This window comes from Conger conger, chromosome 5, assembly GCF_963514075.1.
Source record: "Conger conger chromosome 5, fConCon1.1, whole genome shotgun sequence".
Taxonomy (NCBI): Eukaryota; Metazoa; Chordata; class Actinopteri; order Anguilliformes; family Congridae; genus Conger; species Conger conger.
In genome coordinates this window covers 51,351,150-51,377,284 of record NC_083764.1, presented here as the reverse complement: position 1 = coordinate 51,377,284, position 26,135 = coordinate 51,351,150, and the positions used below count along the sequence as shown (strand labels likewise).

General features: G+C 40.6%; 1 protein-coding gene across 3 annotated transcripts in view; it reads right to left on the bottom strand.

The window, feature by feature from the left end:
- Positions 1–3,064: 3,064 nt before the first annotated feature.
- Positions 3,065–26,135, bottom strand: part of LOC133128659 (collagen alpha-1(XI) chain-like) — a 103,433-nt gene continuing 80,362 nt past the window's right edge. For all 3 annotated transcript variants that reach the window (XM_061242366.1, XM_061242367.1, XM_061242368.1), the window contains 22 exons: positions 25,688–25,795; positions 23,578–23,631; positions 23,104–23,157; positions 22,903–22,956; positions 18,642–18,695; positions 17,242–17,349; positions 16,914–16,967; positions 16,185–16,238; positions 15,049–15,102; positions 11,763–11,816; positions 9,707–9,814; positions 9,183–9,236; positions 9,042–9,095; positions 8,392–8,499; positions 8,162–8,215; positions 8,036–8,071; positions 7,859–7,912; positions 6,802–7,042; positions 6,206–6,318; positions 5,758–5,826; positions 4,994–5,227; positions 3,065–4,792 (listed from right to left, as the gene is read on the bottom strand). In XM_061242366.1, coding sequence (XP_061098350.1) covers positions 4,646–4,792; positions 4,994–5,227; positions 5,758–5,826; positions 6,206–6,318; positions 6,802–7,042; positions 7,859–7,912; positions 8,036–8,071; positions 8,162–8,215; positions 8,392–8,499; positions 9,042–9,095; positions 9,183–9,236; positions 9,707–9,814; positions 11,763–11,816; positions 15,049–15,102; positions 16,185–16,238; positions 16,914–16,967; positions 17,242–17,349; positions 18,642–18,695; positions 22,903–22,956; positions 23,104–23,157; positions 23,578–23,631; positions 25,688–25,795 — 1,920 coding nt within the window. In that variant the 3' untranslated portion in view covers positions 3,065–4,645. The remainder of the gene's footprint in view (positions 4,793–4,993; positions 5,228–5,757; positions 5,827–6,205; positions 6,319–6,801; positions 7,043–7,858; positions 7,913–8,035; positions 8,072–8,161; positions 8,216–8,391; positions 8,500–9,041; positions 9,096–9,182; positions 9,237–9,706; positions 9,815–11,762; positions 11,817–15,048; positions 15,103–16,184; positions 16,239–16,913; positions 16,968–17,241; positions 17,350–18,641; positions 18,696–22,902; positions 22,957–23,103; positions 23,158–23,577; positions 23,632–25,687; positions 25,796–26,135) is intronic.

The window sequence follows — 26,135 nt, the reverse complement described above, 5'->3', positions numbered from 1 at the left end:
TTGCAGATGCTCTTATCCAGATGTCTACCATCTCTCTCTCCCCCCCAATCTCACTACTGTAAACGCATTCCACTGGGAGTGGTCATCCACATAATTTATCCTTCCATTGACTGCCATTTCATACCTGGATTTTTCAGCCTTTGGATGTGCAAAGCAGAGTCCCATCATACAGAAGCTAAGTAGAAATATTAGTAGAAATAGTAGTAGAGTAGAAATAGTAGTAAAAGTAATAGAGCATGGGAGGTTTAAATCTGCCAACTAGAGCCATTTTTCTACACTCCATTTCAGTTAGCTGGGTCTGTCTTCTGACACACAGCTGACTAATTGTTGCTTTCTTTTGGAAACTTAATCATCGTTGTTGCAGTCCAATGCACGGCCATATATTTTCAGTCTCTCCATGAGTAGGTCACATCCCACAGCAGACAAAGTATTGCGTTGATTGGATTTCCCCAATGGCTGTTCTGGAACAATAACTTGGAGTAGTGTGGGGCCTTTGGAGGATGTTGTATAAGGGCAAATATGACAGATATATGAAGCTTACTGTGCGATTAATCCTAATTTGTGAAAGGAATGCCGCTCAGCCAGTGATGAATGATGGAGCTTTTATCTACTCTTTCGTGCATTGAGCTTTCCAGGGCAGAAGGCATTGGCATTGTCTGACAGCCTGTAGCGTAGTGCAGCCTGTAGCGTAGTGGTTAAAGTAAATGACTGGGACACGCAAGGTCGGTGGTCGCTCCCCGGTGTAGCCACAATAAGAATCGCACAGCTGTTTGACCCTTGAGCAAGGCCCTTAACCCTGGGGAGGATTGTCTCCTGCTTAGTCTAATCAACTGTATGTCGCTCTGGATAAGAGTGACTGCCAAATGCCATTAATGTAATGTCTGGCAGTCAGAGGGTTCCCGGTTTGAACCTGCCCTGTGTGTCGAAGTGTCCTTGAGCCTCGATTGCACAGCACTTTGGATAAATGCCGACCATTCACCATTACCATTCACATCTCATGACTTTATTTTTTGGTAACTGCCAATCAGGATTTTCCTATACATGGCATTAATGCATGTACCAGTGCTTTGTCAGTATACATTAGGTCCAGTAGGTATTAATTCGACTTTTTTAGACTTATTATGTCTTATACTTCTGCTGCTGTAGCTTATCCACTTAGAGCCTATCCACACGTTGTGTGTTCAGAGATTCTCTTCTGCATGCCACTGTTGTAATATGTGATTATTTGTGTTACTTTCAACTTCCTGTCAGCATTGACCAGTCTGGCCATTCTCCTCTGACCTCTCTCATTAACAACGCATTTCAGAACTGCTGCTCACTGGGTTATTCGCACCATTCTGTGCAAACTGTAGTTTGTAGTGAAAATCCCAGGATATGCAGTTACAGAAATACTCAAATCAACCATTTTGGCACCTACAATCATGATGGTTGACGTGAACATGAAGCTCCTGAACCGTATCTGCATTTTATGCATTGCGCTGCTGCCTCATGATTGGCTGATTATGGCATGAATACTTAGATAGTTCCTAATAAAGTGCTCAGTGAGTGTATTTCCAGTCAGCATGATGGAAGATCAAACATTCTGCATTTAAATGACAGATTTTTTGACTGACTGCCATCGTTTCTGGATGATAAAAATGGCATGTTACCTTTAGGTGAGGCACAGTAAAATTTTATTTCCTCAGCTCTACAGTTATTTCAAAGCCTATTGTGGAGAAAGTCATTTAAAAAAGAAAAAAGACATGTCAAATATTTCAGTTTAAAGGCCACAGTTTCTGTAATAAATTCAAAGGTCACTCCTGTATTCAATACATAGCACTGTTCACAATGTTGAGTAACTAGAACTTGAATGGTAAGAGCACAATATTCGGTGTTCTTAAGGTCGCTGATTAAAATGTTCAGCGGGTTCCACTGGCCCCTCTGAAAATATTATATTATTAATATAATGTATTATTCATATTCAGGAATTAAATATGCATGCGATTTGAAATCATCCATCATTTACATATGAAATATGTTCGCCTTTCACCTTGTGGTGTGTACATTCTAGAACCTTTGCACATGTGAAAAACCCACCATTTAAGGGAACTAGTCTAATGGACAATGAATCTGTACTCGATTAATCTGTACCTCTTATGTTCACTTTCTCAGGCATGTAGATAAAGCTGCCTGTGCTTGCTGGACTACGTCTGGGACATGTAAATGACACAAACATATATGGCAGATTAAATGTACAAAAACACCGACATACAGTCCCCTCTAATAGTATTGGAACAGCAAGGCCAATTCCTTTGTTTTTGCAATACACTGAATACAGAAAATATTAATGACATTCTTGAAATTGCATACGTTTCAACTTCAGCAAGGACAAATTTCAACGCTAATATTCTGGTTGCCCTTATGGCTGTTCAATACAGTCTACAGCTTCTGTTTTCATGTATGACATTTATGTGGATGTTTTTAATAGTATAAGCCTTTTTTTAGAATTCAACATTTATGTAGATATTTCTATTGGAATACATTTCTTTTTCTGCATTCTGAAATATGCTCACAACTCGAGATGAAGCTGGGATAAAAACGGAAATATGTATGTTTATGCTTAAGTGATTATCAGTTAACAAAATGTAGGTGTTTCAGTACCATTCCATGAGTTCATTCCATTAAGATCTTAAGATCTTGTTCATGAGACTACTATATGTACTACTACTGTATGCAGTATGTATTTCTACTTTGTCCTATGTATTTCATCGCTGTTATTTAGTGCAGATTGCAAATACTGAATTCCAAGAACTGCTTTTTACGGTCAGTAAATTTAGCTGGTATGGTGTTTCAGGCCAGAATAATTTCTCAAGTAGAACTGCACCTAAAATGTTTTGCTTTTCTTGTCTTGTGTCAATGTGAAAGGCACCCAGGTGTCTACAATAGTTTACCTTAAGAAATTATTACTGCTGGTACTATTATATAAATGATGAAAGGAATAAATGCATATTTCATATCAACACTAAAACTGCTTCTATGTCTGCACATTGTACCAGACATATGTGGCAAAAAAGGTGATTATAGATTCTGACTTAATCCAATTTTAATATTCATTTCAAATCGTACATATATTACGGAAATTACACACAGTTCCTGGGAGTTAAAATGAGTCAACAACTTTGATAACTGATGTAGATGAGACACAGAAGGATGGAACCAAAATGTATTTCATTAATGCAAACAGATCTTGAACCAGAAAGTCTCTGAAGGTAGCAGCCCAACAAAGTGTTGCTTTGCAAGGTAGAATCACATGACCTAGACATATTATGTAAATAATAATAATCTCATTCAGAAGCGCAAGACAAAAGCACTTGGCAGCAAAGGTAGATGAGTATGCAGGAGTTGACAAAATGCACACATATATGCACTTTTTTTACATTAAAGTAAACAATGCACACATTTGATTTGTTGTTGTTTTGAATCCAGTTTTAATATTTTAAATGAACCAGAAAGCACATTAAAACATTTTCTCAGTTTAGTTACAAAAAAGGGTTATCTAAAGGGCTATTCATTGCATTCACAAAAAAATGGATAACAAATAAGTATTTTTCTTTAAAAAATTCCCCACCCCAAATATATAAATTTAGTTGTTTTATCACGGTATGTACAGGGCATAAAATCCTCGCGTTGAAACAATTATCGTGAAAGACTGAGGTATACCACCTGAAAAACTATCCGGCTGACACTAAACATTCTCATAGCATCTTATTTTTTTTTATACAAAACAAAACAATCACTAACTAATGAGAATGATATGTGTTAGCTGGAACTGAAAATGAAATATAGAAAGATTGAATGCCATGATTGCTTAAAACAAGCACACGTGATCGTGAACCAATCAGATTTGAGTGCACCATTGACATCTCCCAGTTGTGCCATGTGGATTCGTGAAGCCAATAGCAAGTCCTTAACTACTTGGGTTGTCAATATATACAAGGGGATGTATCATAATTAGAAATTGGGAATTGACTGAAAAAAGGCTGTTTTTTTTTCGCTTAATACAGGTAAACAGTATTCATTAACAACATATAATTATTATTGACTTTGTATGCATGTGTGTGTGTGTGTCTGTGGGTGTGTGTGTGTGGTCACACACACCCACAGACACACACACATACACACAACACACAGATACACACACACATACATATACAGAATTAGACAGATGCCATTCTGATACACATGCAAGTTTTGAAAGTGGATTCAGATATCACAGTATTGTACAAAAATAATTACAGTTTAGCAAAATAACACCTTTTTAGCACCTCAGAGTTTGTCTTCGGAAACAAGCACCATCGTAGTTGTTTCTTGTACAGCACCTGGAGACTCCAAATGGTAGTCTCTCCACTGCTCTGTGGATCTCCCTGTGATGTTACTTGCGCCCCACTCTCTGCCACACCATCAAATGTCCTTTAAGAGCTTCCATAACAGGTTTAAGTCATGTGATTCTGGCCCTACAAGGGCAACAAGTCATTTCTAGATAGTACGTACATACACGGCAAGGCATACTTTCCGCACTGTCCTTATTCAAAACTTGCATGTGGCAAGTGGAGGAATCGGTGGTACTACGTCTTGGCTTGCTTGGCGGTCTGACGTCCCATCAAGTTTACCCGAGGAAACAGACTGCTCCGACCTCAAACCCAAATCTCTGGTTTGGATCACCAAAGTCATTAAACATCACGTCAATGATTGGCACCTGGTCGATTTTCGGAGTGTCGATCTCCATCACAGTCTTTCCGTAACCCTGTTTTGACTGCAAGAAAGACACACAAAAAAAGTGTCAGGACAGCCTCAACAAACAAGACATTGTGAGAACACATGATATTGAAATATTGGTTTAGTTAGTTTCTAGCCTCGTGCTTCGCAAAGAAATGTAGTATGTAAATATCCAATTTGAAATCTTGGCCATGTTTTGCACAGTTCTGGCACTCAGAACCAATGGGGAAACACGCACCGCACAGCCGTCTGAGATGGCGTAGATGAAGGGGTTGTTGTCGTAGGACATCTCCTCGTCGTTGGAGCCCAGGAACCGCAGCGCTCTGTCGTAGCTGTCGGCCTTGGCGTCATGCCAGGCGACAGAGTTTTGGCAGATGTAGGTGAAGTTCTGCCGGGCTGAAGAGCTCAGGAGTTTGAGGAATGTCATCTGGACCATGTTTATGGCATTGTCATCGATGTCCACGTAGGAAAGCTGGTGGAGGAAAATAAGAGCAGAGTACATTGGAAAAGTGCAAGTCATCAATAGGTCTGCATGACTGGCGAAGAAAGCATGTAATAAATCATAATGGGTCAAGTGCTGAACAGCTAGAAAATCTGTGTGTAAGGAAACCATAGAACCAATATGAAGCATGATTAATGCAATCACAGCAACCATGTGAAGCATTCCATGTGCTGTATGCATACGGTATGTGCTCCACAATTCATAAATTCAAGGCTGTACATATTGAATATAGTTATTTTCCCCTTGATAATTATGTTACACAAAAGAAAAGTACTTGACCAATGAATGTTCAGCTCTTGCAGTTTGCAGTTACGATTTGTGTTGCCTGGTGAATTTGCTAGCTGCTATTTCTGTATCGCAAGCTTCAAAGTGGTACTGACGGATTGAAGACATGGGCACACTTGCTGATTAGTGGAGGCAGAGGCCTTTTAGCTTTGTACTGAATGTGGAGAAGTGGAGATGCTTTGTGAAGATGGAAAAGAGGCCTGGAGTCCACTTACAATTTTGCCACGTTTAAATTCACTGAACCATGATCCTGGAGCCTCCTTTGGCCAGGAAGATATTCTGACCTATTGTGCCAAAGAAAGGACAGCGATGAATGCCTGGACAAAAAAACCTACCCATCGCTTGTATTTTCATAAATGCACAGAAGACAGTGTTTCTGAGTAATCACAAACAAAACAAGATACCGAGCATGCTCAATTGTATGTACAACTATAAAAAATAGCTTAAATGGTTTAAATTACATTAAAATTAAGATTAATGCATTTACTGCATAAGGATTTTACATGCTCAGACTAGATATGATCTGTATTGCAAGTGTTGAGAGAAAGTGCCTACGCTATGTGAAAATAAAATTTAGCGTTCCTGGTTCTAAGCATTTCAATACATTGTTCTACATTGCTTTTCCCTGTTCTCTATTGACAGCACTGAATAAATGTCACTTACTCCAGTGGACTTCTTATCTGGGTAGATACATGTCTCTCCTCCAGATGTGAAATTACAGAATACTTTGAAGGAGTCGCTCATACAGCCTTGGTTTGGATCGATCCAGTATTCACCTATGGGGAAACACCCACATTTTATTGTATGTTTTAAAAAAATTACTCTTCAAGCTAACAAGCTAGCTAGCTAATTTAAAGTGATGATGTCACACCCTTAATCGGTGAACTCAATCTGAGACATACAGTATAGGGAAAATAAGAGGAAAAGGTAAATTGATAGGTTTTGCTCAAGATATAGATTGATATCTAAAGTATTAAACTGCTGAAAATAGCACATGGTTATATTCTATTTAAGCAATTGCAGCAGAAGAGGAAATCTGATACAATCCAAGCAAGATTAACTGAAAAAAGAAGGAAAAGCAGCAATCCACTCATACTCTATTCTCCCTACTCTTATCAGTATTTAGCCTCACAGATAGTAGTAGGCCCTTGGCTGGCATGCATTCATCAATGTATTAACACTACAGTACCACTGAGCTGCACCACGTCAACGATTTGACTAATCAGATGGAAGACGAGCATGGATCTGACATCACTCACCATCAGGGAACTCTGGATGGCCGAGACTAAGGTCCTTGCAGGTCCTGGCTGGGTTGTCCTGTGTACCCATGGGAAACTTCATGCGCTCAATGTCTTGTTTGAGGTTGTTGAGGGACCCAAAGATGTCCTCCATGCCTTCTCCATAGTCTGCCATGGGTTCGTCTGCCTGGGTCTCGGCCGACCGCCGTGTCTTCCCGCGCGACTGCATTGGCAGCGGTTGGATGATGTCGCCAGGTGGACCCTTGGAGAAAGGAAATTACATTTTCAGCCACTATAAACCTCACACAATATTTCATAATGGGGTGGAGTGGAGGTCAAAAGTGGTCGCCATGCAAGTGTCTGTTTCTCTCTGTGTCTGAGCAGGAAAGAAATGCTTGGGTTGATTTGCGATAAAAATGTGTAACTTTCCTTCAGGGACAAGAGAGAAATGAATCGGCGAGATCAGGTTTTAATTGTTATTGAATGCTAATCAGAAGCTTCTACATGGATGACTACTCTTAAGAGAACTTCAGTATCAGTATTTTCGCTGAAGTTGTAACATAAACTTGCTGTGTTCTGAGCACCAAGTTAGCTTACCATGTTCCAAACAGTGCAACTTTCATGGCAAATAAATAAAAAGTTACTTCCAGATCAGCTTCAGATTCTGCATAGTATAATTCCTTCTGTTTTCATTAAAAACTTGGTACGAGTCACATACACAATCCATTTCAGCGTACAGTGACGTGGTAATAGTGTTCCACTGTGACCTTGTGGTGGGGAAGCTGTTGCTAATGAGAGACTATGAACCGGGCAGGCTTATACGGCAGTGTTCGGACCATCATGATCTAACATGGTCTTCCGAACACAGGGACACACTGTACAGTTATTTGTTGTTTTCTCAATATTTATTGGTCCAATTCACATCAATCAAACAGTTTAGTGTCTAAGATGGTCAATAAGAAACCATAATCATAAACCACATTCCTCAGGAGAAAAACTGCCATTGAACGGACGTTAACTTCTGGTGGAAGTGGCCGCTTCCCAAGTTTACGTTAGCTCATTAAAATAGGTTACTTACAGGTGAACCGGGTGGCCCGATCATTCCAGTGTCTCCCTTCTGACCAGCTGGACCCTAAAAAATAAGGAAATGCCTCATTACTTCTGACTAGAGAAAGAAAATGCCTTTATAAAGACAGAGTAAGATCATTTATTTAGGCCAACAACATTAAAAAAAGTAAAACATTAAAGAACTCACAGAGGAACCCTTGGAACCCTTTGGACCTAGAGGACCCTGAAGAAAAAGGAGAGGAGCGGTGATGTATCAACTTGGCTGAAATGCTGTTAATCTCTTGAAAAACAATAAAAGTTAGTTACAACTTACAGGCAGGCCAGGAGGACCAGGTGGGCCGAGAGGACCTGGTGCCCCACTAATGCCCTGTGTAGAGAGAATGAGACCAGTGAGCCAAGTCAGAGCTTTCAGTGAGATAAACATGAGATATCAGTGAGATAATCATGAGGTTTCACAAAGGAAACAAATGACAGTAAAAATAGGATAAGGTAAGAGCACAATGTATGCGTGACATCAAGGCGGATATTTGATTCAACACTTACACCATCGCCCTTGCCTCCTGCAGAACCTTGTAGACCAGGCAAACCTCGGTCTCCCTTCTCACCCTGTTCACCAGGGGGGCCGATCAGACCAATCAGACCTGGGTGACCCTGTAGTACGAAGACAAATCAGCAGGATTATTCATGTTGATTCACTTCACAGGGTGGCTAGGTAAGCAGTGTTTGGATAGTTAACTTTGGTCACTTTTGCTCTGTTTGTTTGTTTCTTTGTTCTCAAAAAAAAAAAAAAAAAGGCCCTTGTCCTTATCTTTGTTGTACAGGTAGCAGTTGAAATTGTACTTCCCTCTAGGGTCTTTCAGCGAACTTATCCCTGGTTATGGGTATGCACTTTGTTGTACGTCGCTCTGGATAAGAGCGTCTCCCAAATGCCAATAATGTAATGTAATGAATGCGGTAACACAACTTAAAATGGGCAATTATTTTGGTAGGGGCATCCCATCATTGCAACAGCCTTATTACATGTTTCCATTTTTGGCTAAAATATCCAAAAGATGATACCTAAAGTACAACCACTCATTCCTTGGGACATTGTTTTCATACTTGTTCGAAGGGAAGACTCATTGTCTAGCACACCAATATTGGGATATCCTAAATTCAATTTAAAATACTTCTCCAAGAAAATATGGTATTACCTTCTCGCCCTTGTTGCCAGGATCGCCCTTCAAGCCAGGAAGACCAGGGGGTCCCTAAATATTTGAACAGAAAGGGACTGAGAAATCATTGTAAAAAGCATGTGTCTTCATTGCAGTCAGATGAAGCATCTCTTCTCTTACCATGGGTCCAGGGGGACCATCTTGTCCAGAAGCACCAGGGAGTCCTTGTTCACCCTGCAAACATTTATTCAGTTATAAGATGAATTAGCCTTGTGTTCCCTTATGAAAAAATCACATACAAAACACATGAAACTTAATTGATTTAATTTAGTTTAATTTGCCTCAAATTGTTTGGCTCTTCCTAAGTGAGATCTTCTCACTTGAATCATTTAGTGCCTGTACTGTGATAGATTATGCAATTATTTGTTCATGTAAAAAAAATCCCATGGTAAAGATTGAACATCATGTTCTTTCAAGACCTAAAGCGAGCACAAAAAGGGAGGCATGGTTCAAATCAGATCTCGGCAACTAGGAGATGTCAAGACTCGTGCTCAATACAAAATAAAAGGCAGATCTACGGAAATGAATATTTGGCAAAACTGTATACATGTTGTAACACTGTAGAAATAAATTGTGTAGCCTATACTGTACATACAATAAAATGCCAATCTTTCGAAATAAATACATTGGAATGGTTAGCTTACAACAGGACCAGGGATTCCACGCAGACCCTCCGGACCAGTCTTTCCTGGGGGGCCCTGGGGACCAACGGGTCCAGTTTTACCCACAGGACCCTCTGATCCAGCTTCACCCTGTGGTTAGAAACAGAATAAGTAACTCATAGAGCTTCTTCCCCAAAACTTACAGGGTTCACATAGGGCTTCTGCACTGAAACATACAGGGTTCACATAGGGCTTCTGCACCAAAACATACAGGGTTCACATAGAGCTTCTGCACTGAAACATACAGGGTTCACATAGGGCATCTGCACTGAAACATACAGGGCTCACATAGGGCTTCTGCACTGAAACATACAGGGTTCACATAGAGCTTCTGCACTAAAACATACAGGGTTCACATAGGGCTTCTGTACTGAAACATACAGGGTTCACATAGGGCTTCTGCACTGAAACATACAGGGTTCACATAGGGCTTCTGCACTGAAACATACTGGGTTCACATAGGGCTTCTGCACCAAAACGTACAGGGTTCACATAGGGCTTCTGCACCAAAACTTACAAGGTTCACATTGGGCTTCTGCACCAAAACGTACAGGGCTCAGATCAGGCTTCCGCACTGAAACATACAGGGCTCTCCTAGGGTTTCCACATGAGAACACAGTCCACACTGGCCCTGCTCTTGCTCACGTTCTCCTTACTTGGTTTGATTTCTGTTACATTGCCTTGCAATTCTTACACTGGCTAGTTTAAAAACCCATCAACACTCCTGCGTGAACCCTTCCTGAAATCACTTGCTTTATTCACTCTACAAATCTTCCCATTTCTGCAGTTAGTTTCACGCAATGCTATTTCTTGCATAATGTCAGAGCTTAATGTCATAAGACAAATGTTACAATGACTATGGCAACCAAACTAGTGTGAGGCTGCTCATGAAATGAGTCTTGAACTTGCCTGAATTGCCATAGATTTCATGTCAATATGAATAACCGATCTTGGTGTGAGTGGCTAGATTTGTCTTGACATTCAATTATTCCAATGCTTTGCTCTCCAGCTCTTAGAAAGTCAGATTTATTTTACCCTTAAAATGGGCTTAACAAGAAAATGGTGCGGTGGTGTAGTGCGCCCTTATCTGAAAACATTTTACCTAAGATGTGGGTGTCCGTGTGTGTGCAAGCATGTCGTCTCTGGTCAGTTCAACTGTCCAGTTTTGGTCAGTGATTACCACTTACACAGCATGAAGCTAAATAATGGTCTATTCATTTCCCATGATTTGGCATTATTGATATACTTTAGATTGGAAAATGTGTCTAAAAATATTCTCGCAATATGCTCGTAATAAGAAATATAACAGTGGCACATGGGGTATCAAAAATAATATGGGATAATTTATTTAAGGATCTAACTTTTGGATTTTGGTTTCAGTGGGAAACTCCATATTTTCCACTAACAGCACAGAAATGCACAGTGCAGGCTTACTTTTGGGACTTCACTTAGGTTGGCTGAGGACATGATTTCCAATCTAGCTATATATACATCAATGATTTAACCCTAGTAAGCAACCTATTGGGACATGGCAGCAAGGCATGCTGGGAACTGGTAGAGGGCCAGGGTACTGCACAAGAAGAGAATCCAAGGAATTATTCAGGCACTTTTTTTATCATTCACTACAGAAATTACATTAGCATGTCCATAGAAACATTCTGAGGCACTGGTGTGGCAATCTAAATAGTCAAAAACCATTTAAGGGTGATAAGGGGGGCTTGGTGTCCGTTTTATTCGTGAACCTTCTGTTTGTGTAACACCTTTGACGCTTTGAATTTCAGTGAAGAGAGACAAAGGCATTAGTCAAATGTTGACATGACAATGACTGAAGCCCACAGGTGTTTTTGTGCTGTAAGCTTATGCACATAAGACAGCCCTCAAGGGTTTTTGACTAATAAATAAAATCTTACATCTAAAGTTAAAATGATCAGACTTAATGAGCACACTTCCAACTATCATGCCGTTTAATGGCCGAGGTCCTTTGGAAGAGGAAAATGAAAATAAGTTGCATCGTCAACATACTTAGATGAAATCTTACCTTTGCACCTTTTTCTCCTTGCCTGCCTTCTGCACCAGCTGGGCCTAGGGGTCCCTAGAGAAAAGCAACAGACATAATTACTCAAAGTTAGCCTCTTCTGCATAAGGGACAACAGAGAAGCCATTTTGGGACAATACAGACATATTATACAAACATGGCTGTGTGGGCTTAATGTGCTACTTGCAAACAGACAGAATATGGGAATGCTAGATGCCCATATTCTTGTGCTGTTACAAGGCTGAATTTTAACCAGCTGTCGTGGGAATTGCCTGTGGACACAGTCCTACTTGCTGGGCACCATTTAGAGCTCAGTGACAATCCAATGACATGTACAATGAACCTAGAAGACGTCAACATGCATTACTCAGTATATACAACTCACTAGCGAATGGAAGGGTATTGTTTTCCTCTTCCAACCCAATGCATTTTCTTGTAAAGTAACATTACCCCAAGGTGCACCTGTTGTAATTTATTCCCTCGTAAACAATACCCCAGCTTCCTTAATGCAGATGCATTTCGTCCATGATGCGCTTCAGCGCACACATGCATGGAGCCTATCGACATGACATGAAGGGAATGTGTGTGTGTATGAACTGCCATCATAAAGCGAACTGTCGGGGAAAAATAAGTCTCCACGTGTCGCAGGTGAACATTTTATCCTGACTGAACAGAACCACGCAGTGTTATTCTAATAAAAGGATTTTCTTAAGATTCAAGATTCCTTTAAAGCATATATCTTGCAGCTGGCTGTGATGTATGTTTTCATACCAATTTCACCGCCTCCAGGGCCTACAGAACAAAAGGACATGACGGCTTTCTGGGCCAGACAGCACTAATGGCCCTCCAATTATTTTAGGTTTTCCAGGTCAGCAGTTCTCCTGATCGAAACCTCTCGAGTCTAAAACAGCTCTTTCAGCTTGTTGAGAGGCCTTTGCATCAAAAGCTTCGCAACAAGCTGGAAGCAGATTGAGAAAAGCCTGCTTAGGCCAGCTTTGTCATTTAAAAAATAGATATTTTCAGGATTGGGGGGTATAGTTGAGAACAGGGCTGAAACCGGGGTGACACTATACCATGATATGAAATAATAAAGAAGCAATATTTTCAAACAGTTTACAGTTATGTATTGCAAGTGTATTTGATAGTGATGGTTCACTTTACTAATTAAAATCTCTCTTTCACCCATAAATGTGTTTCAAAATGTTGAACCCAGCAGCATGGCAACTATACACTCCCCAGTAAAAGGGTCTGTTTGACTGTGTGTATTAGGTTTTAAAAAGATTTGGCTGCGATACAGGAACTGATGTGTAGGCAATGCGGAAAGACTATCAAGGCTAAAGAACCATGGCAACATCAGAGATCAGAATGCAGCCAAAACCACCATTGAATTGATTTTAATTACATTCATCACTGACTTGTTTGAAGCAATCAAAACAATTTAATCTCCACTCAAACATGCTGATTGACTCAAATCAAAGTGTAACGGACAGTTTGATGGTTATACACATTTTAGAGCTTACTTCTATGTTTGCTACATTTTGCATCTTAATAAATTTCGTGTGTGAACAAAGAAAATAATCATGGTAAGAAATGGTGTATAGAGCACACAGATAATCTGTGCAAGAAATTATTTATATATACTATATTTTCATATTCTGTGCTTCTGATACAGCAAATTGCCAGAAACTCTCAAAAATCATCAGTGTATAATTTGACCAAACTGCCTGGCATATTCTCTCTGTAATTAGCAATTGGTACACTGTTAATATTTATGATGTGATTGTCAAAACAATCCACTTTCTCTCGATATTGACGATTTAAAACAAGTTGTATATTAACGACAATTAATAATGACAATTTAAATTAATAATGTAATTGATTATGTTTCATTATTTGCAATAAAACAGCTTTACTTGAGGGGTTTTCAAGCACTGGAAGGCATTCATAATGTTGAAGCTCATAGATACAGTAATATTGCCATGATTGTATGTACATATGCAGCAAAGATTACTGTAGTTTGTTCTGTTGTCATGAAAATGTATTGAATGTTCATTTCGCTCTGTTTTGAAGTATAAACATGGATGGAACTAGGGGGTGATGCCAATTACACACATAAGATGCAAGAAAGCTGCTCTGAATGTGTGTGCCTGTGTGTGTTTGTGTGTGTGCGCATGAGCAGGTGTGTGTGAGAGAGAGAAAGCAAGAGAGAGACTGAGAGAGGAACTAATCTTTCATGGCAATTCAAATTCCTGCATTAGGATGGAAAATGAACTAACACCAATTCAGTTTAAACAGCTCTTTATCCACGTTTTTCAGAGCTTTCATTTGGCTTCACCTCTTAAATTGTTTATCACTTCCCTAAATGTGCAGAGAAAAGCTTTTGCTTTGCGAAGACTAGTCAAAATATGCAATTCTACCCACAGCAGAAAAATGACATTTTGAAGTTGGGACTTCAAAATCCAACCGAATAATGCATTTACAAAAAATCCCTTTGATGGTAACTGCATGGTACAGCTTTTCATTTATGAGTTTCAATCAACTGAGATCCATATTCTATTAGACAACTATTCTTTATGTCAACCTGAAGGCTATAGTACCCTAACTAAATAAGTTAGCTGAATTTGTCTTTTTAGCACATAATTTCACATATGGATTTAATAGCAGTGCCAAATTGTTTTCTCCCTGAGATTTGATGTATTTTAATTTCCATTCACCAGCCAGTCATTGCAATGGCTGCGAAAAATCTCTGTCTATGCTACATTTTCATTCACTTTTATTGCAAGACAATATGAGGACTGTATGGTACAAAGTTGATTGGATAACACATCCACACACACCATTCATTAGTTAAATTCATAGATTTCCTCTTAAAAGAAGCACATGAATAATGATTTTAATCCTGAAACCAAACATATTTTTTCATATCAAATAAGAATGTCAAATTTTAATATTTATTTAATTGTTCTACTTTTTAATGTATAATTGTTAGACTCAATTATAACAAGTATAACAAAAACCTATAAGTAGGGGGGGAAGAGGCACATTTTCAATATCCAAAAGTGCACAGAATGTCAGGTTCTGTGTTTTTATGTTTTATGTCCCCAGCATTTTCGCCTCTTGTTAACCTCTGTGCTTTCCGTAGTCTGCCTGTCTACCCATTCAATAATATTCAATGGGGTCCATATCAAGTCTGTTAGACCTTGTCCTTAGCCAATACACTGCTCACATGACAAACTCCACAATGATGTCACTTCCTGTGCATAAAATTTGAGATGCTGTGGGTACTCACTCTCTTTCCAGGAGGACCTGGTGGGCCAGCTTCACCGGAGGGACCTGGAGGACCCTGAAAAAAAAAGAGAGGGATGAGCTCTGAGGGGCCCAGACCCAAGGAAACTAGGTAGACAAACCAGTTTTCTGATACGTAGTCAGTGGAGATAATCCCTTGGTTAGCAAGTGGTTGGGAATACACGTTGACTGTTTGGTTTTCTGTGCTCTGAGTTGGTATATAAGTAATATTATATTACATTACATTACATTACGTGGCATTTAGCAGACGCTCCTATCCAGAGCGATGTACAACAAATTGCAAATCAAACACAATATGTCCAGTGCTCATCATTTTCAGTCATTCCATGTGGTAATAGTTATTTACTCTCATTTGTTCATGTATTATAATGTATATGCAGCACAATGGGATATGTTGTATCCTAAACATATGAAAATGTGTTGTTTTCCAAGGTATGTTTTGAATGACTACATACTGTACCAGGATTCTTTGAAGTCAAAATAAGTAACTTTTTTTGGGAGATTAAAATAAAAGATTACTTTTCCATTTTAGCCTTTCCAGACGAGATAGTGGATGCAAGCCAAACAAATTAAGATGAGCATGAAAACCACAAAGTGCTCAGAACTATTTAACAGGAAGATGGGTAGATACTGAAACTTTATATCGCGAATCATTAATGAGAAATGCACTTCCCAAATACTACAAATGACTATACAACCCTTTTTCTAAAATATATCTGATTTTGAGGTAAAACACTACCAATCATTGTTATTCTATTAAATACGATTCAATGAAATGATACTTACTGGATCAGAGATAAATATATCCACAAACTAGAAACTGCTGATACTGCATTGATACTGTGTGATATTAATGCAATAGTCTTGTCCCTATTTTGGTGATAACAGTAGTGCAAAAGGAATATTTTTCACCTTTGCCCATACTTCTATGGTCTGTAATAAACCCATTTGTGTCAACAACAACCTTTGCAGCAATAGGTTCAATGTATAATAAAAGGGCAGGAGTACAGGTGCACAGTCATATTTTCTTGTGACTGTGCAGTACATTTTTAGAGATTTGGCTGACTCAGCCATGGCAGAATTTAGTACCTTATCAATTTTAGCAAAAAATAAACTCACTGGTTGACCGGCGTCTCCATCTTCTCCCTTTTCACCTGCAGACCCATCAATTCCCTGGAACAAAAAAATAATATTAAAAAAATGTATATAATAATTAAAAAGTCTCATACATAGAGTGAAACTCAATCAGCTACTGTTTACAAATGATTTGTTCTTTATGATTTTGTTTTGCTCCACAAATTGAAATAATAAGTTGATTCTCTCTGCAGTAGTTACTGTCTTGTGTTCTGTGCCACCTGCACTCATTCAAGAGTCCACAGCCCGTAAAATCACAAAATGGAGGACAATCTCTTGCTGAAGACAACTACTAACTAAACCTATGGGAGTCTAGGGAGTACATATGCAGTACATACATTGACTGCCATTAGGTAGGGCTGGCTGCCTTGGATTTCATGGCTACAGAAGCCATACTGTCATTATGGAATCTTTCCAGGCCAATAATCTTTCCAGGCCAAGACCTATATTCCAGGCCAAGCTCATACTTTTAATGAAACTTGTACTGTACTGTACATTCCAAGTATAATTTCAAGATCACATTCTAACCCATGTCCACATCCCATCAACAATGAAGATACGCTTCAGGTTTACTCAAGGTCCAGGGTCATTATTACAACAGATATATTCTGTGGATTACAAACTGTTTTTCAACAAGACACACATTGAAACTATTGGTTGTGACAGAAAAGTACTTGTAGATGAATTGCATTGCAGTTTATGTATTGTACTCACACCAACACCAGGCTCTCCAGGAGGACCAGGATCTCCAGGGAATCCAACAGGACCCTATATAGTGGTTAAAATAGGTTGTTACTAGAATCGGTCACAGAACGACACTTTTGATTTAATGTAAACACGGACAACATGGTTCTAACAGTGACTATTGTGCTAACATTTCAGTATTTCAATGTTCCGCAATAATTTAAACTCCTGCATTTGGTTTGGCTAAAATACCCAAAATGAAAATGGATGTGCATTAGGTACTAAACCCTGAAATGGCACTTCAATTCTTTATTCACTAAAGTGCTTCAGCTCTGGGGTGAGGACTGGGGTGGCTTACGGGGTTGCCCTTGGGGCCGTCGTCTCCGGGGGGTCCTTTAGCTCCAGGGGGACCAGCAGCACCAGGCGGACCTGCCTCTCCCTTATCTCCTCGTTCACCTCTAGGTCCCTGCAAAATACACGAGGGACATAAATATCCATGTCACAAACTAAAACTAAGCATCCCACGTCCTGTTTGGAATGATACATATCTACGTACCGTATAGCTATTAACATCCTTTTATTTTATGTTGTAACTTTATTTGCACACAAAAAAAAGATCATGAATCTGTTTACATTTTTAATATCAGCCAATATATGAATGTACAGCACGGCTATTTTTTAAAAAACCACTTTAGTCATTAGCCACTTCTACACCAAGCAAAATGACCTCTGCGGTTAGTTTCTGAACATACTAATGGTTTAAAGCACTATAAAGCAACTTTGTAAAAAAAAACAAAAAAAGTTAAGTGCAGGCAAAATGTAATATAACAAAAAATGCAGTTCTGTAAATCTAAAATGATTTAAATTAAGATAAAGTCCCATCCCCATGCTATAGTTCTAAGCGTGGGCTTACCTGCTGTGTTACATATTTTTTTCCACATGAGATTATTCTACATCATATGTCAGAGATATTATAACTATTAAATACCTGCACAGCATGTATTACAAATACAAATAAAATTAAGGATGTTAAATGGGATACAAGCCGTGTCTCTAAAAACAAACGGGAAGATAGAGTAGACTCTAGGGCCTCTGCAATGGAGTAAACAGTGTAAATATAGGATCTGAGGCAGGATACTAGCAGCCCCATTAAAAAGAAACTCCTCTAGTCAATGGCACTATGGTTCCTTTTCAATCAATAGCCTGGACTCCTCCATCAGTCAATTTAAATGATATAAATGAGGCTGACAGCCCATTGATACAACGCGACAGGCAAGTTTAAGAATAACCTGAGAAAGCCGAGATGACCATGCGGACCCTGCAACCAGACAAGATTAATGGCAATGTCAAAGCGAATTACTTCATATACCAGCCTACACACAAGATAATATATCAAAAATATAAATATCGAATGTAACATCTCTCCTCTCACAGGGCACACATGGTATTGTCAGCTGGCATTGATGAATATGCTGCGATATGGCGACACAAACACCGAAGAGAATGCCCCTTTCTTGAAATTCCTAAAGATTTCTCGCACAGTGAAACAGTCCACACGAGCCAGCATTGATGGATGCAGTGAGCCTTTTAGAGCGTTTAAAATGGGGAGTTATTTGATGAGTGGATACGTGGGAGTTCTCTGCTATGCTGGAACTTGAGGACAAACAGGAGGCTTAATTAGGAGCGGTGCAGAATATTTACCACAAGCCATTCACACACACACACAGTAATGTAATGACAGTGTGACACTTCACTTACTCCAATGCCAGCTTCTCCAGGTGGTCCAGGATTACCCGCTTCACCATGTTCACCCTGTGGAACATCGCAATGGTCAATATGGTCAATGATAACAAGTCAAAATGTTAATCAGACCTCAACAGAGCCTAGCAACTGAATAAAGGCTATCATATGGAATCATGGGTAAAATTAAAATCCAATTACACAGAACTCTATTTTACTGCTATATGATGCTAATTATGTCATTCCTATTTCAACCTGTAGTACTTAGCATCTACTCGCATCTGTGTTTTTTTTTTGCTTTTACTGCATGCGTATATTTTAGAAAATACATTGCTTACTGTTCATGAATTATACACAGAAAAAGAACCCAACGCCAATGCAGCCATATCTTTGTGGCACAATACGTTTGCTTGACTCACTGCCCAGAGGCATTAGCATACTGTAGCTTGGATAACTTTCATCAAGCTTGAAATATAGAGATGGAATGAAGGAAGATTAAAATAGACTGACTAGCTGACTGGCCACTTCTGCATGTCAAACAGGCAGTGGAACTGTGACAATGAGCTCTAACCAATTTAGGGCATGGGGATTATGGGCCCACTGAAGGAAGAAGAAGTGATGACACAACGATAAAAAGTTACATTACGCCAAGGCATCCCGTATGGACGCGAGTAACACACATTGCTATCGGCATTTTGCTCTCCCCTTCACTAGCTTTCAACAATGGATACATTGGAATGGAACAAGATGGCGCCGGTGCGTGCGGCTGCCGTTGTACCTGCTCCGGTATTCTGTTTGTTTGTTCTGTTTGTGGTACTAAACCTACTGACTCCTGCATTAGGTCGTGTCATCTACGACAAACAGACTCTGATAGATATAGGCTGCTCGCACTGTCTCTCGGCACCTGAGCCCGATACAGCTTGGCCCGAGGAGATTATACGGAGAGCCGACAACAAACAAACAAACAATGGACGCACAAATCCCACACGAAAGAGGCGCAGAGGAAGACGAGCCGGCATTAGGAACAGGCTGAGGAACAGGGCACACCGACCACCATTGCCCAGTATCCTGCTAGCCAACGTCCAGTCCCTAGAGAACAAGCTGGATGAGCTCAGGGCCAGGCTGAAATACCAGAGGGACATCTGTCGAGACATGGCTGACACCGTCAGTACCGGACCATGCCGTTCAACCAGCAGAACACCTCTCGGTTCATCGGATGGACAGAACGGGAGAGTCTGGCAAGTCGAGAGGAGGTGGCGTATGTCTGATGGTAAATAACAACTGGTGCGACAACAGGAACGTTGTTCCTCTCACACATTCCTGCTCGCCCAACCTGGAGCTCCTGACTATTAAAGGCCGCCCATTCTACCTCCCTCGAGAGTTCACATCAGTCATCGTAAGCGCCGTTTATATTCCACCACAAGCGGACACGGACGCTGCTCTGAGTGAACTAAACGAGGCTCTCACTAGCCAACAGGCTAACCACCGAGATGCTGCTATCATCGTAGCCGGGGATTTTAACAGCGCAAACCTCAAGAAGGTGAGACCAGACCTTCGGCAGCACATCAAGTGTCCCACCAGAGGAGGGAGGACCCTTGATCACTGTTACTCACCCTTTAAGGACGGGTACAAAGCGAAGTCTCTCGCTGCATTTGGGAAATCCGATCATGCTGCTATCTTCCTCATGACGAAATATACAGCGGTTGAAGCTAGCAGCCCCGGTACAGAGAGAGGTGACGTGTTGGTCTGACCAATCAGAGGCCGTCTTACAGGTCGCCATGGAAACGCAGTCAGCGACACCTATGCCCATGGTAAACAGTGACATTGCTCTGGCAAATGAACTTAACAACTTCTATGCGTGCTTCGAGGCTGACAGCCGACAAGCCAGTATATCTCCCGACAGGGAAGAGGGGCCGTTCACCGTGACGGAGCACGACGTGAGGAGGACGTTCAAGAGCGTGAACACCAGGAAGGCAGCAGGACCAGACGGTATCACCGGACGTATCCTAAAAGCCTGGGCTGACCAACTAGCCCCTGTGTTCACGGTAATATTCAATCTCTCCCTTTCACTGTCCATCATTCCCACCTGCTTCAAACAGTCGATTATAGTCCCTGTCCCTAAGAAGCCCAAGCCCAGCTGTTTAAATGACTATCGCCCTATAGCCCTCACATCTGTAGTGATGAAGTGTTTTGAGAGGCTGATCAAAAACCTCATCACATCCTCCCTGCCTGCCACCATAGACCCCTTGCAATTTGCATACCGCCCCAACAGATCGACAGACGACGCCATAGCATATATACTCCACACAGTCTTAGCCCACCTAGACACCAAGGGGGGTAATTATGTTAGAATGTTGTTTGTCGATTACAGTTCGGCTTTTAACACAATAATCCCCTCCAGACTGGCTACCAAGCTGAGAGACCTAGGTCTACACCCCTCTCTGTGCAACTGGGTCTTTAACTTCCTGACCAGTAGACCACAGGTAGTACGAGTAGGCCACCATGTCTCATCCCCTCTCACCCTCAACACCGGAGCCCCCCAAGGTTGCGTGCTGAGCCCTCTGCTGTACTCATTATACACCCATGACTGCACGGCCACTTCAGACTCTAACTTCATTGTAAAATTTGCTGACGATACAGCTGTGGTGGGCCTGATCTCAAACAATGATGAGAAGGCCTACCTGATGGAGATCAACCACCTCGAGAACTGGTGCCAGGGGAACAATCTCCTGCTGAACGTCAGTAAAACCAAAGAACTGATAGTGGACTTCAGCAGGAAGCAGCAGAGGAGCTACCACACACTCAGCATCAGCGGGGCTCAGGTGGAGAGGGTGGACAGCTTTAAATACCTTGGAGTACACATCACGCAGGATCTATCATGGTCCTGCCACATCAACTCCCTGGTGAAGAAAGCCCGACAGCGTCTCTACCACCTCAGACGTCTGAAGGACTTCAAGCTCCCCCTCAGGGTGCTCAAGAACTTCTACACCTGCACCATAGAGAGCATCCTGTCGGGGAGCATCACCACCTGGATGGGCAGCAGCACCAAGAAGGACTACTTGGCCCTCAGGAGGGTGGTCCGCTCAGCCGAGCGAACCATTAGAACCACTCTCCCCAACCTGCAGGACACCTATACCCAACGGTGCAGGTCCAAGGCCAACAAAATCCTCAGGGAGCCCAACCACACCAGCAACAGACTCTTCTCTCTGTTGCCCTCAGGGAGGCGTTATCGCTGCCTGAGGGTAAAAACAGAGAGGATGAGGAAGAGCTTCTTCCCTCAGGCCATCCGCCTGCTGAATGAGGATTGTGCTTAGCACATACACACACACCTACATATCAGCAAAAATGGGACTGCCACTGCACTTTGCACTTGCACTTTGCACTTTTTATCCTGCACTCACACATGAGTAATTCATCTTTAATTGCTTGTTGTCTGTGTCTTTTAATTTTTGTCTTTTAAACAACCGGACGGGTGCACTAAGCATTTTGCGTCTCACTGAATGCTAAACAGTGAAACCGTAGTCCCCTGACATTAGCGTTGTACGCTGCCATAGAAACACTCCCGCTCAAGTGCTGTACCCCTTAACGTTAATGTTGGACTGCATATTGGCAGAGGTATGAACAAGCTTTTTCAGTACAATAAGCAAAATGATAACATTCCACGGTAAATTTTGGAGAAATATTGCTACTGCCAGACATGATATTATGGCACGAGGAAAGCGGCCAAATGGTGATGAGACGAGTGATGGTGCTGGAAGTGGTGTAAATTAGACATTAACGATGTCTGGGATTTTGGCTGAAAGAGAGGCCTGCTGGTGAAATGAGCAGACTCTTTGAGACAGGGAATAAGAGCACACAGCAGAAGTAGGCATACAACCAGAACCACCAGATCACAGGGTGAAACACTGCTGTGGCACACTCGAGCCAGGCCCTGAACCTGAATGACTCCAGTAAATATACACCTGTATGACGAGGGTGCGTATTTTTTAATAGCTGTGGCTAAAACGTAGGACTGGCATGCATAGGCCAGTCTGCAACCTCAGAAATAAAGATACAAAATATGCCTAAAAAAGTGCAAATGCTTGTCACTTATAAGTGCATAAAAGTGTACCCCTAACCAGCAATTTAATTAATTTGTACCTTGAATTTGTACCCAGAGAGAACATTTGAAATTTGATCCTTGAAGAACAAAAATGCACCTCCGCTGTCACTTTATTTCTGTGTGCAAGAGGAAGCTACAGGCCTCGGCAGGTATCTGTGAAGCATATATGATTCTCACCTTCTCTCCCACTCCTCCCATTGAGCCCACACCACCAGGGGGTCCTTGTGCACCCTGTCAGGAAAACAAAAAATGGCATAAGGCAAACTAACAGTTCACAAGTATATAAAAGCAAAATGAAACTGGCAAATAAGTCAAGAATATCAGTTGAAGCATAATGCTGCTATCTGTATGCACTTTGAACATTACAGTGATACTTACATCAGCTCCACTTGACCCTTGGGGACCTCTTGGACCAGGGGGACCGGGTGGGCCCTATGAGGGAAAAAAAACAATTATAGTATATATATTATAAGCCACTACAGTATACTGTAACTGAAATAAAATTGTTTGACTATTTATTTTTGACGGTTTTAAACCACTGACACTGACTGTGAATAAGTACTACAGTGAAACTAGTGTCACCTGTGGCCAAATCTCAATGTGTTGAAAACAAGTGAGTATATAAACAATTGAAATGTTGGTGATGGAAATTATACGAATGATATACCATATTATTGTATTATTACTATTATTATTCAGTGGACCACTATTATTCCAATCTATTGGTGTTTCTATCGGAATACGTTTTGATTCACTGATTATTATTTTTTCATTGTGGCTGCTGTCAGGATAGTGATGTGTATCTAGGCAAGATTGATAAAATATGTTCTTGTTAAATGAGGCGAAACTCACCATCGGCCCCACGTCTCCATTCTCTCCCTTTTCACCTGGTGGACCAGGAAGACCCTTTGAGGAGACAGGAAGTTACAGTAAGTGACAGGAAGTGATCTTTTCAGAGTAAAAGATTTACAGATTTTTAATGGAATGGATGTTATCAGATATCATTTGCTCCTTAATTGGAACTGATAACATATACTATAATCAGAATAGAAGAACTAAATTCTTACGGGGAACTTCAGGAAATCTGCTGTAGAATTTATGAGCCTCGGCAAATGGGCTGCAATATTCCTTAGACTGAATGTTTGGGGGATTCTGCTTAGTTGATAAGAAGACGTATTCCTGTCCAAGATTTTTGACCTCCTCTTTAGATGACCTTTGCATCTTCAATTTGTTTGTTCAGCCTGACCTTGATTGGTTTTGACTCCTGATGCTCTATTTTTCCCATTTATGTTATGCTAATCCAGGGCTTGTTGGTTGCCTGCACTGTCAAAAAAATATTTGATTACATAATATAATCTGAGGTAAGAATATAAATCAATTCTTTACCTGATGATGCAGATGTTTCATATATAATCACCTTTTCTGAGTTTGTATGCAATATATTTAAAAATTTATGTATGTAATATTTTGTCAAAGAAGAGTATTACATGTTAAGAAAATACTTTTTTTAATCTTTAAAATATGTTAATAAACGGTGTGCAATCATTCATTAAACTGGAATCTGTATTGGTTTTAAATTCATTTTGATGCTTTTAAATATAATGCTCCTTTGAAAATGTGCAGGAACATATTGCAGAATTGAGAAGCAAACAGTAAGTTAATTAGTCACATGGTGATCTGAGTCTAGCATTTCAGCATGATATTAGCATGAGTCTAGCATGATATTAGCATGAGTCTAGCATGATATTAGCATTTCAAAATACTTACTGCATAATTAGCTGTCGTGAATTTAAATGAGATAAATAAAGGAAGAGAAATGCCACTGTGAGAGTGAATGGAATTAAAACAATTAATCAAAGATCAAATATGTCAGCAAAGCTATGTACTATTCAAAAATAGTGTTGGCTGTGAATGGCTCAGTGGAATGGAATAGTTATATAAAGGCACAATTTCCTTAGCTGTATTAGCAGGTACTCTAAAAAAGTTAATAAATAAAACACACATACAGACTAAAGTATGAGACATTGAAACAGTATTTTGTAAGTGAAATAGATACTCAATTCATATATGCTTCCACCTTGGCTTTTGGCCTTCATTAGTACAAGTAGCCTACAAAGGCAATACATAAAAGCACTAATATTTACTGCTTCGATCCTCATTAAATACATCAACCTTTTAATGTACCTCCATTAAAGATCATTAATGACTACTATAATTACAATGAATGGTACATCAATGGCATTCAGCCTATTTGAGTTGGAGGTTAGCCAAATCAATTAATGAGTGTACTTTTAGCCCAATTAAAAGTCTGTTGCAGTGAATGACTACAGGATCAGATTTAATAGCAGCTCCGGTCTTCAGTGACATTTCATTATAAAATGATTTAAGGATCAATTAATGGCCACTTGATTTAAAATAATGCAGAAAGTGTCCCCAGTACTCCACCACATCATGATCATAGTGCAAATGTTCTACCACTTAGTTTTTACACTCTAAATGCTAATTATCAAAATGGACCAGCACATTTTGGAGTTTTAAATTAAGATTTGTATGCAAAAATTTGAGACAGCAAACTCAACCTGCTGAACAGTTATATCGCCACATGACTCTACCTTCTAAGGTCAATTTTCTTTACATTCTTTTCATTTTCTGTGCAATTTGAATGTGTGTGGGTGTGTGCAGTGCATGTTTGTATGTGAGTGTGTTCATGCTTCTGTGTGCACGTGTGTCTGCATATGCAGTGTGTGTGTGTGTGTGTGCGTGTGTGCGTGTGTGCGGGTGGTTCTTCGCGTGTGCACGTGTGAGTGTATAGTCTGTGTGTGTGTGTGTGTGTGTGTGTCTGTCTGTCTGCATATGCAGTGTGTGTGTGTGTGTGTGTGTGTGTGTGTGTGTGGGTGGTTCTTCGCGTGTGCGCGTGTGAGTGTATAGTCTGCATATGCTTGTGTGTGTGTGTAGGGCTCACCTGCAGTCCGATGGGGCCTGGGGGACCGGGGAACCCTCGTGATCCTTCATCTCCCTTCTGTCCGAACATGCCCTGCTGACCTCTGGGTCCTTGCTCTCCATCACCTCCCTACAGCACAGAAATAACCATCAGCAGCCAATCACACCTCTGACACTGCCACACTGCTGACAATCTACACAGGGCTGGCGGCGTTTCCTGGCAGACGCAAGCTGAAATTGCGCATTGTGCTTCATAGTGTAGACTCTGCAATGAATCGCGTGCCTACAGCCTGCTAGCACGGGAGCTTTGAGTCAATTTCATAATTGCACGCAATGGTCAACAAGCCAATATTCAAGGACAGCCAGTGGTAAATGAGAAATGACCATAGCTCAACAACATTAAATGTTGCTCTGATCCATCTGCAGAGGCAAAACTGCCACAGTATAAAAGGCAGTAGAGATTTGGCATC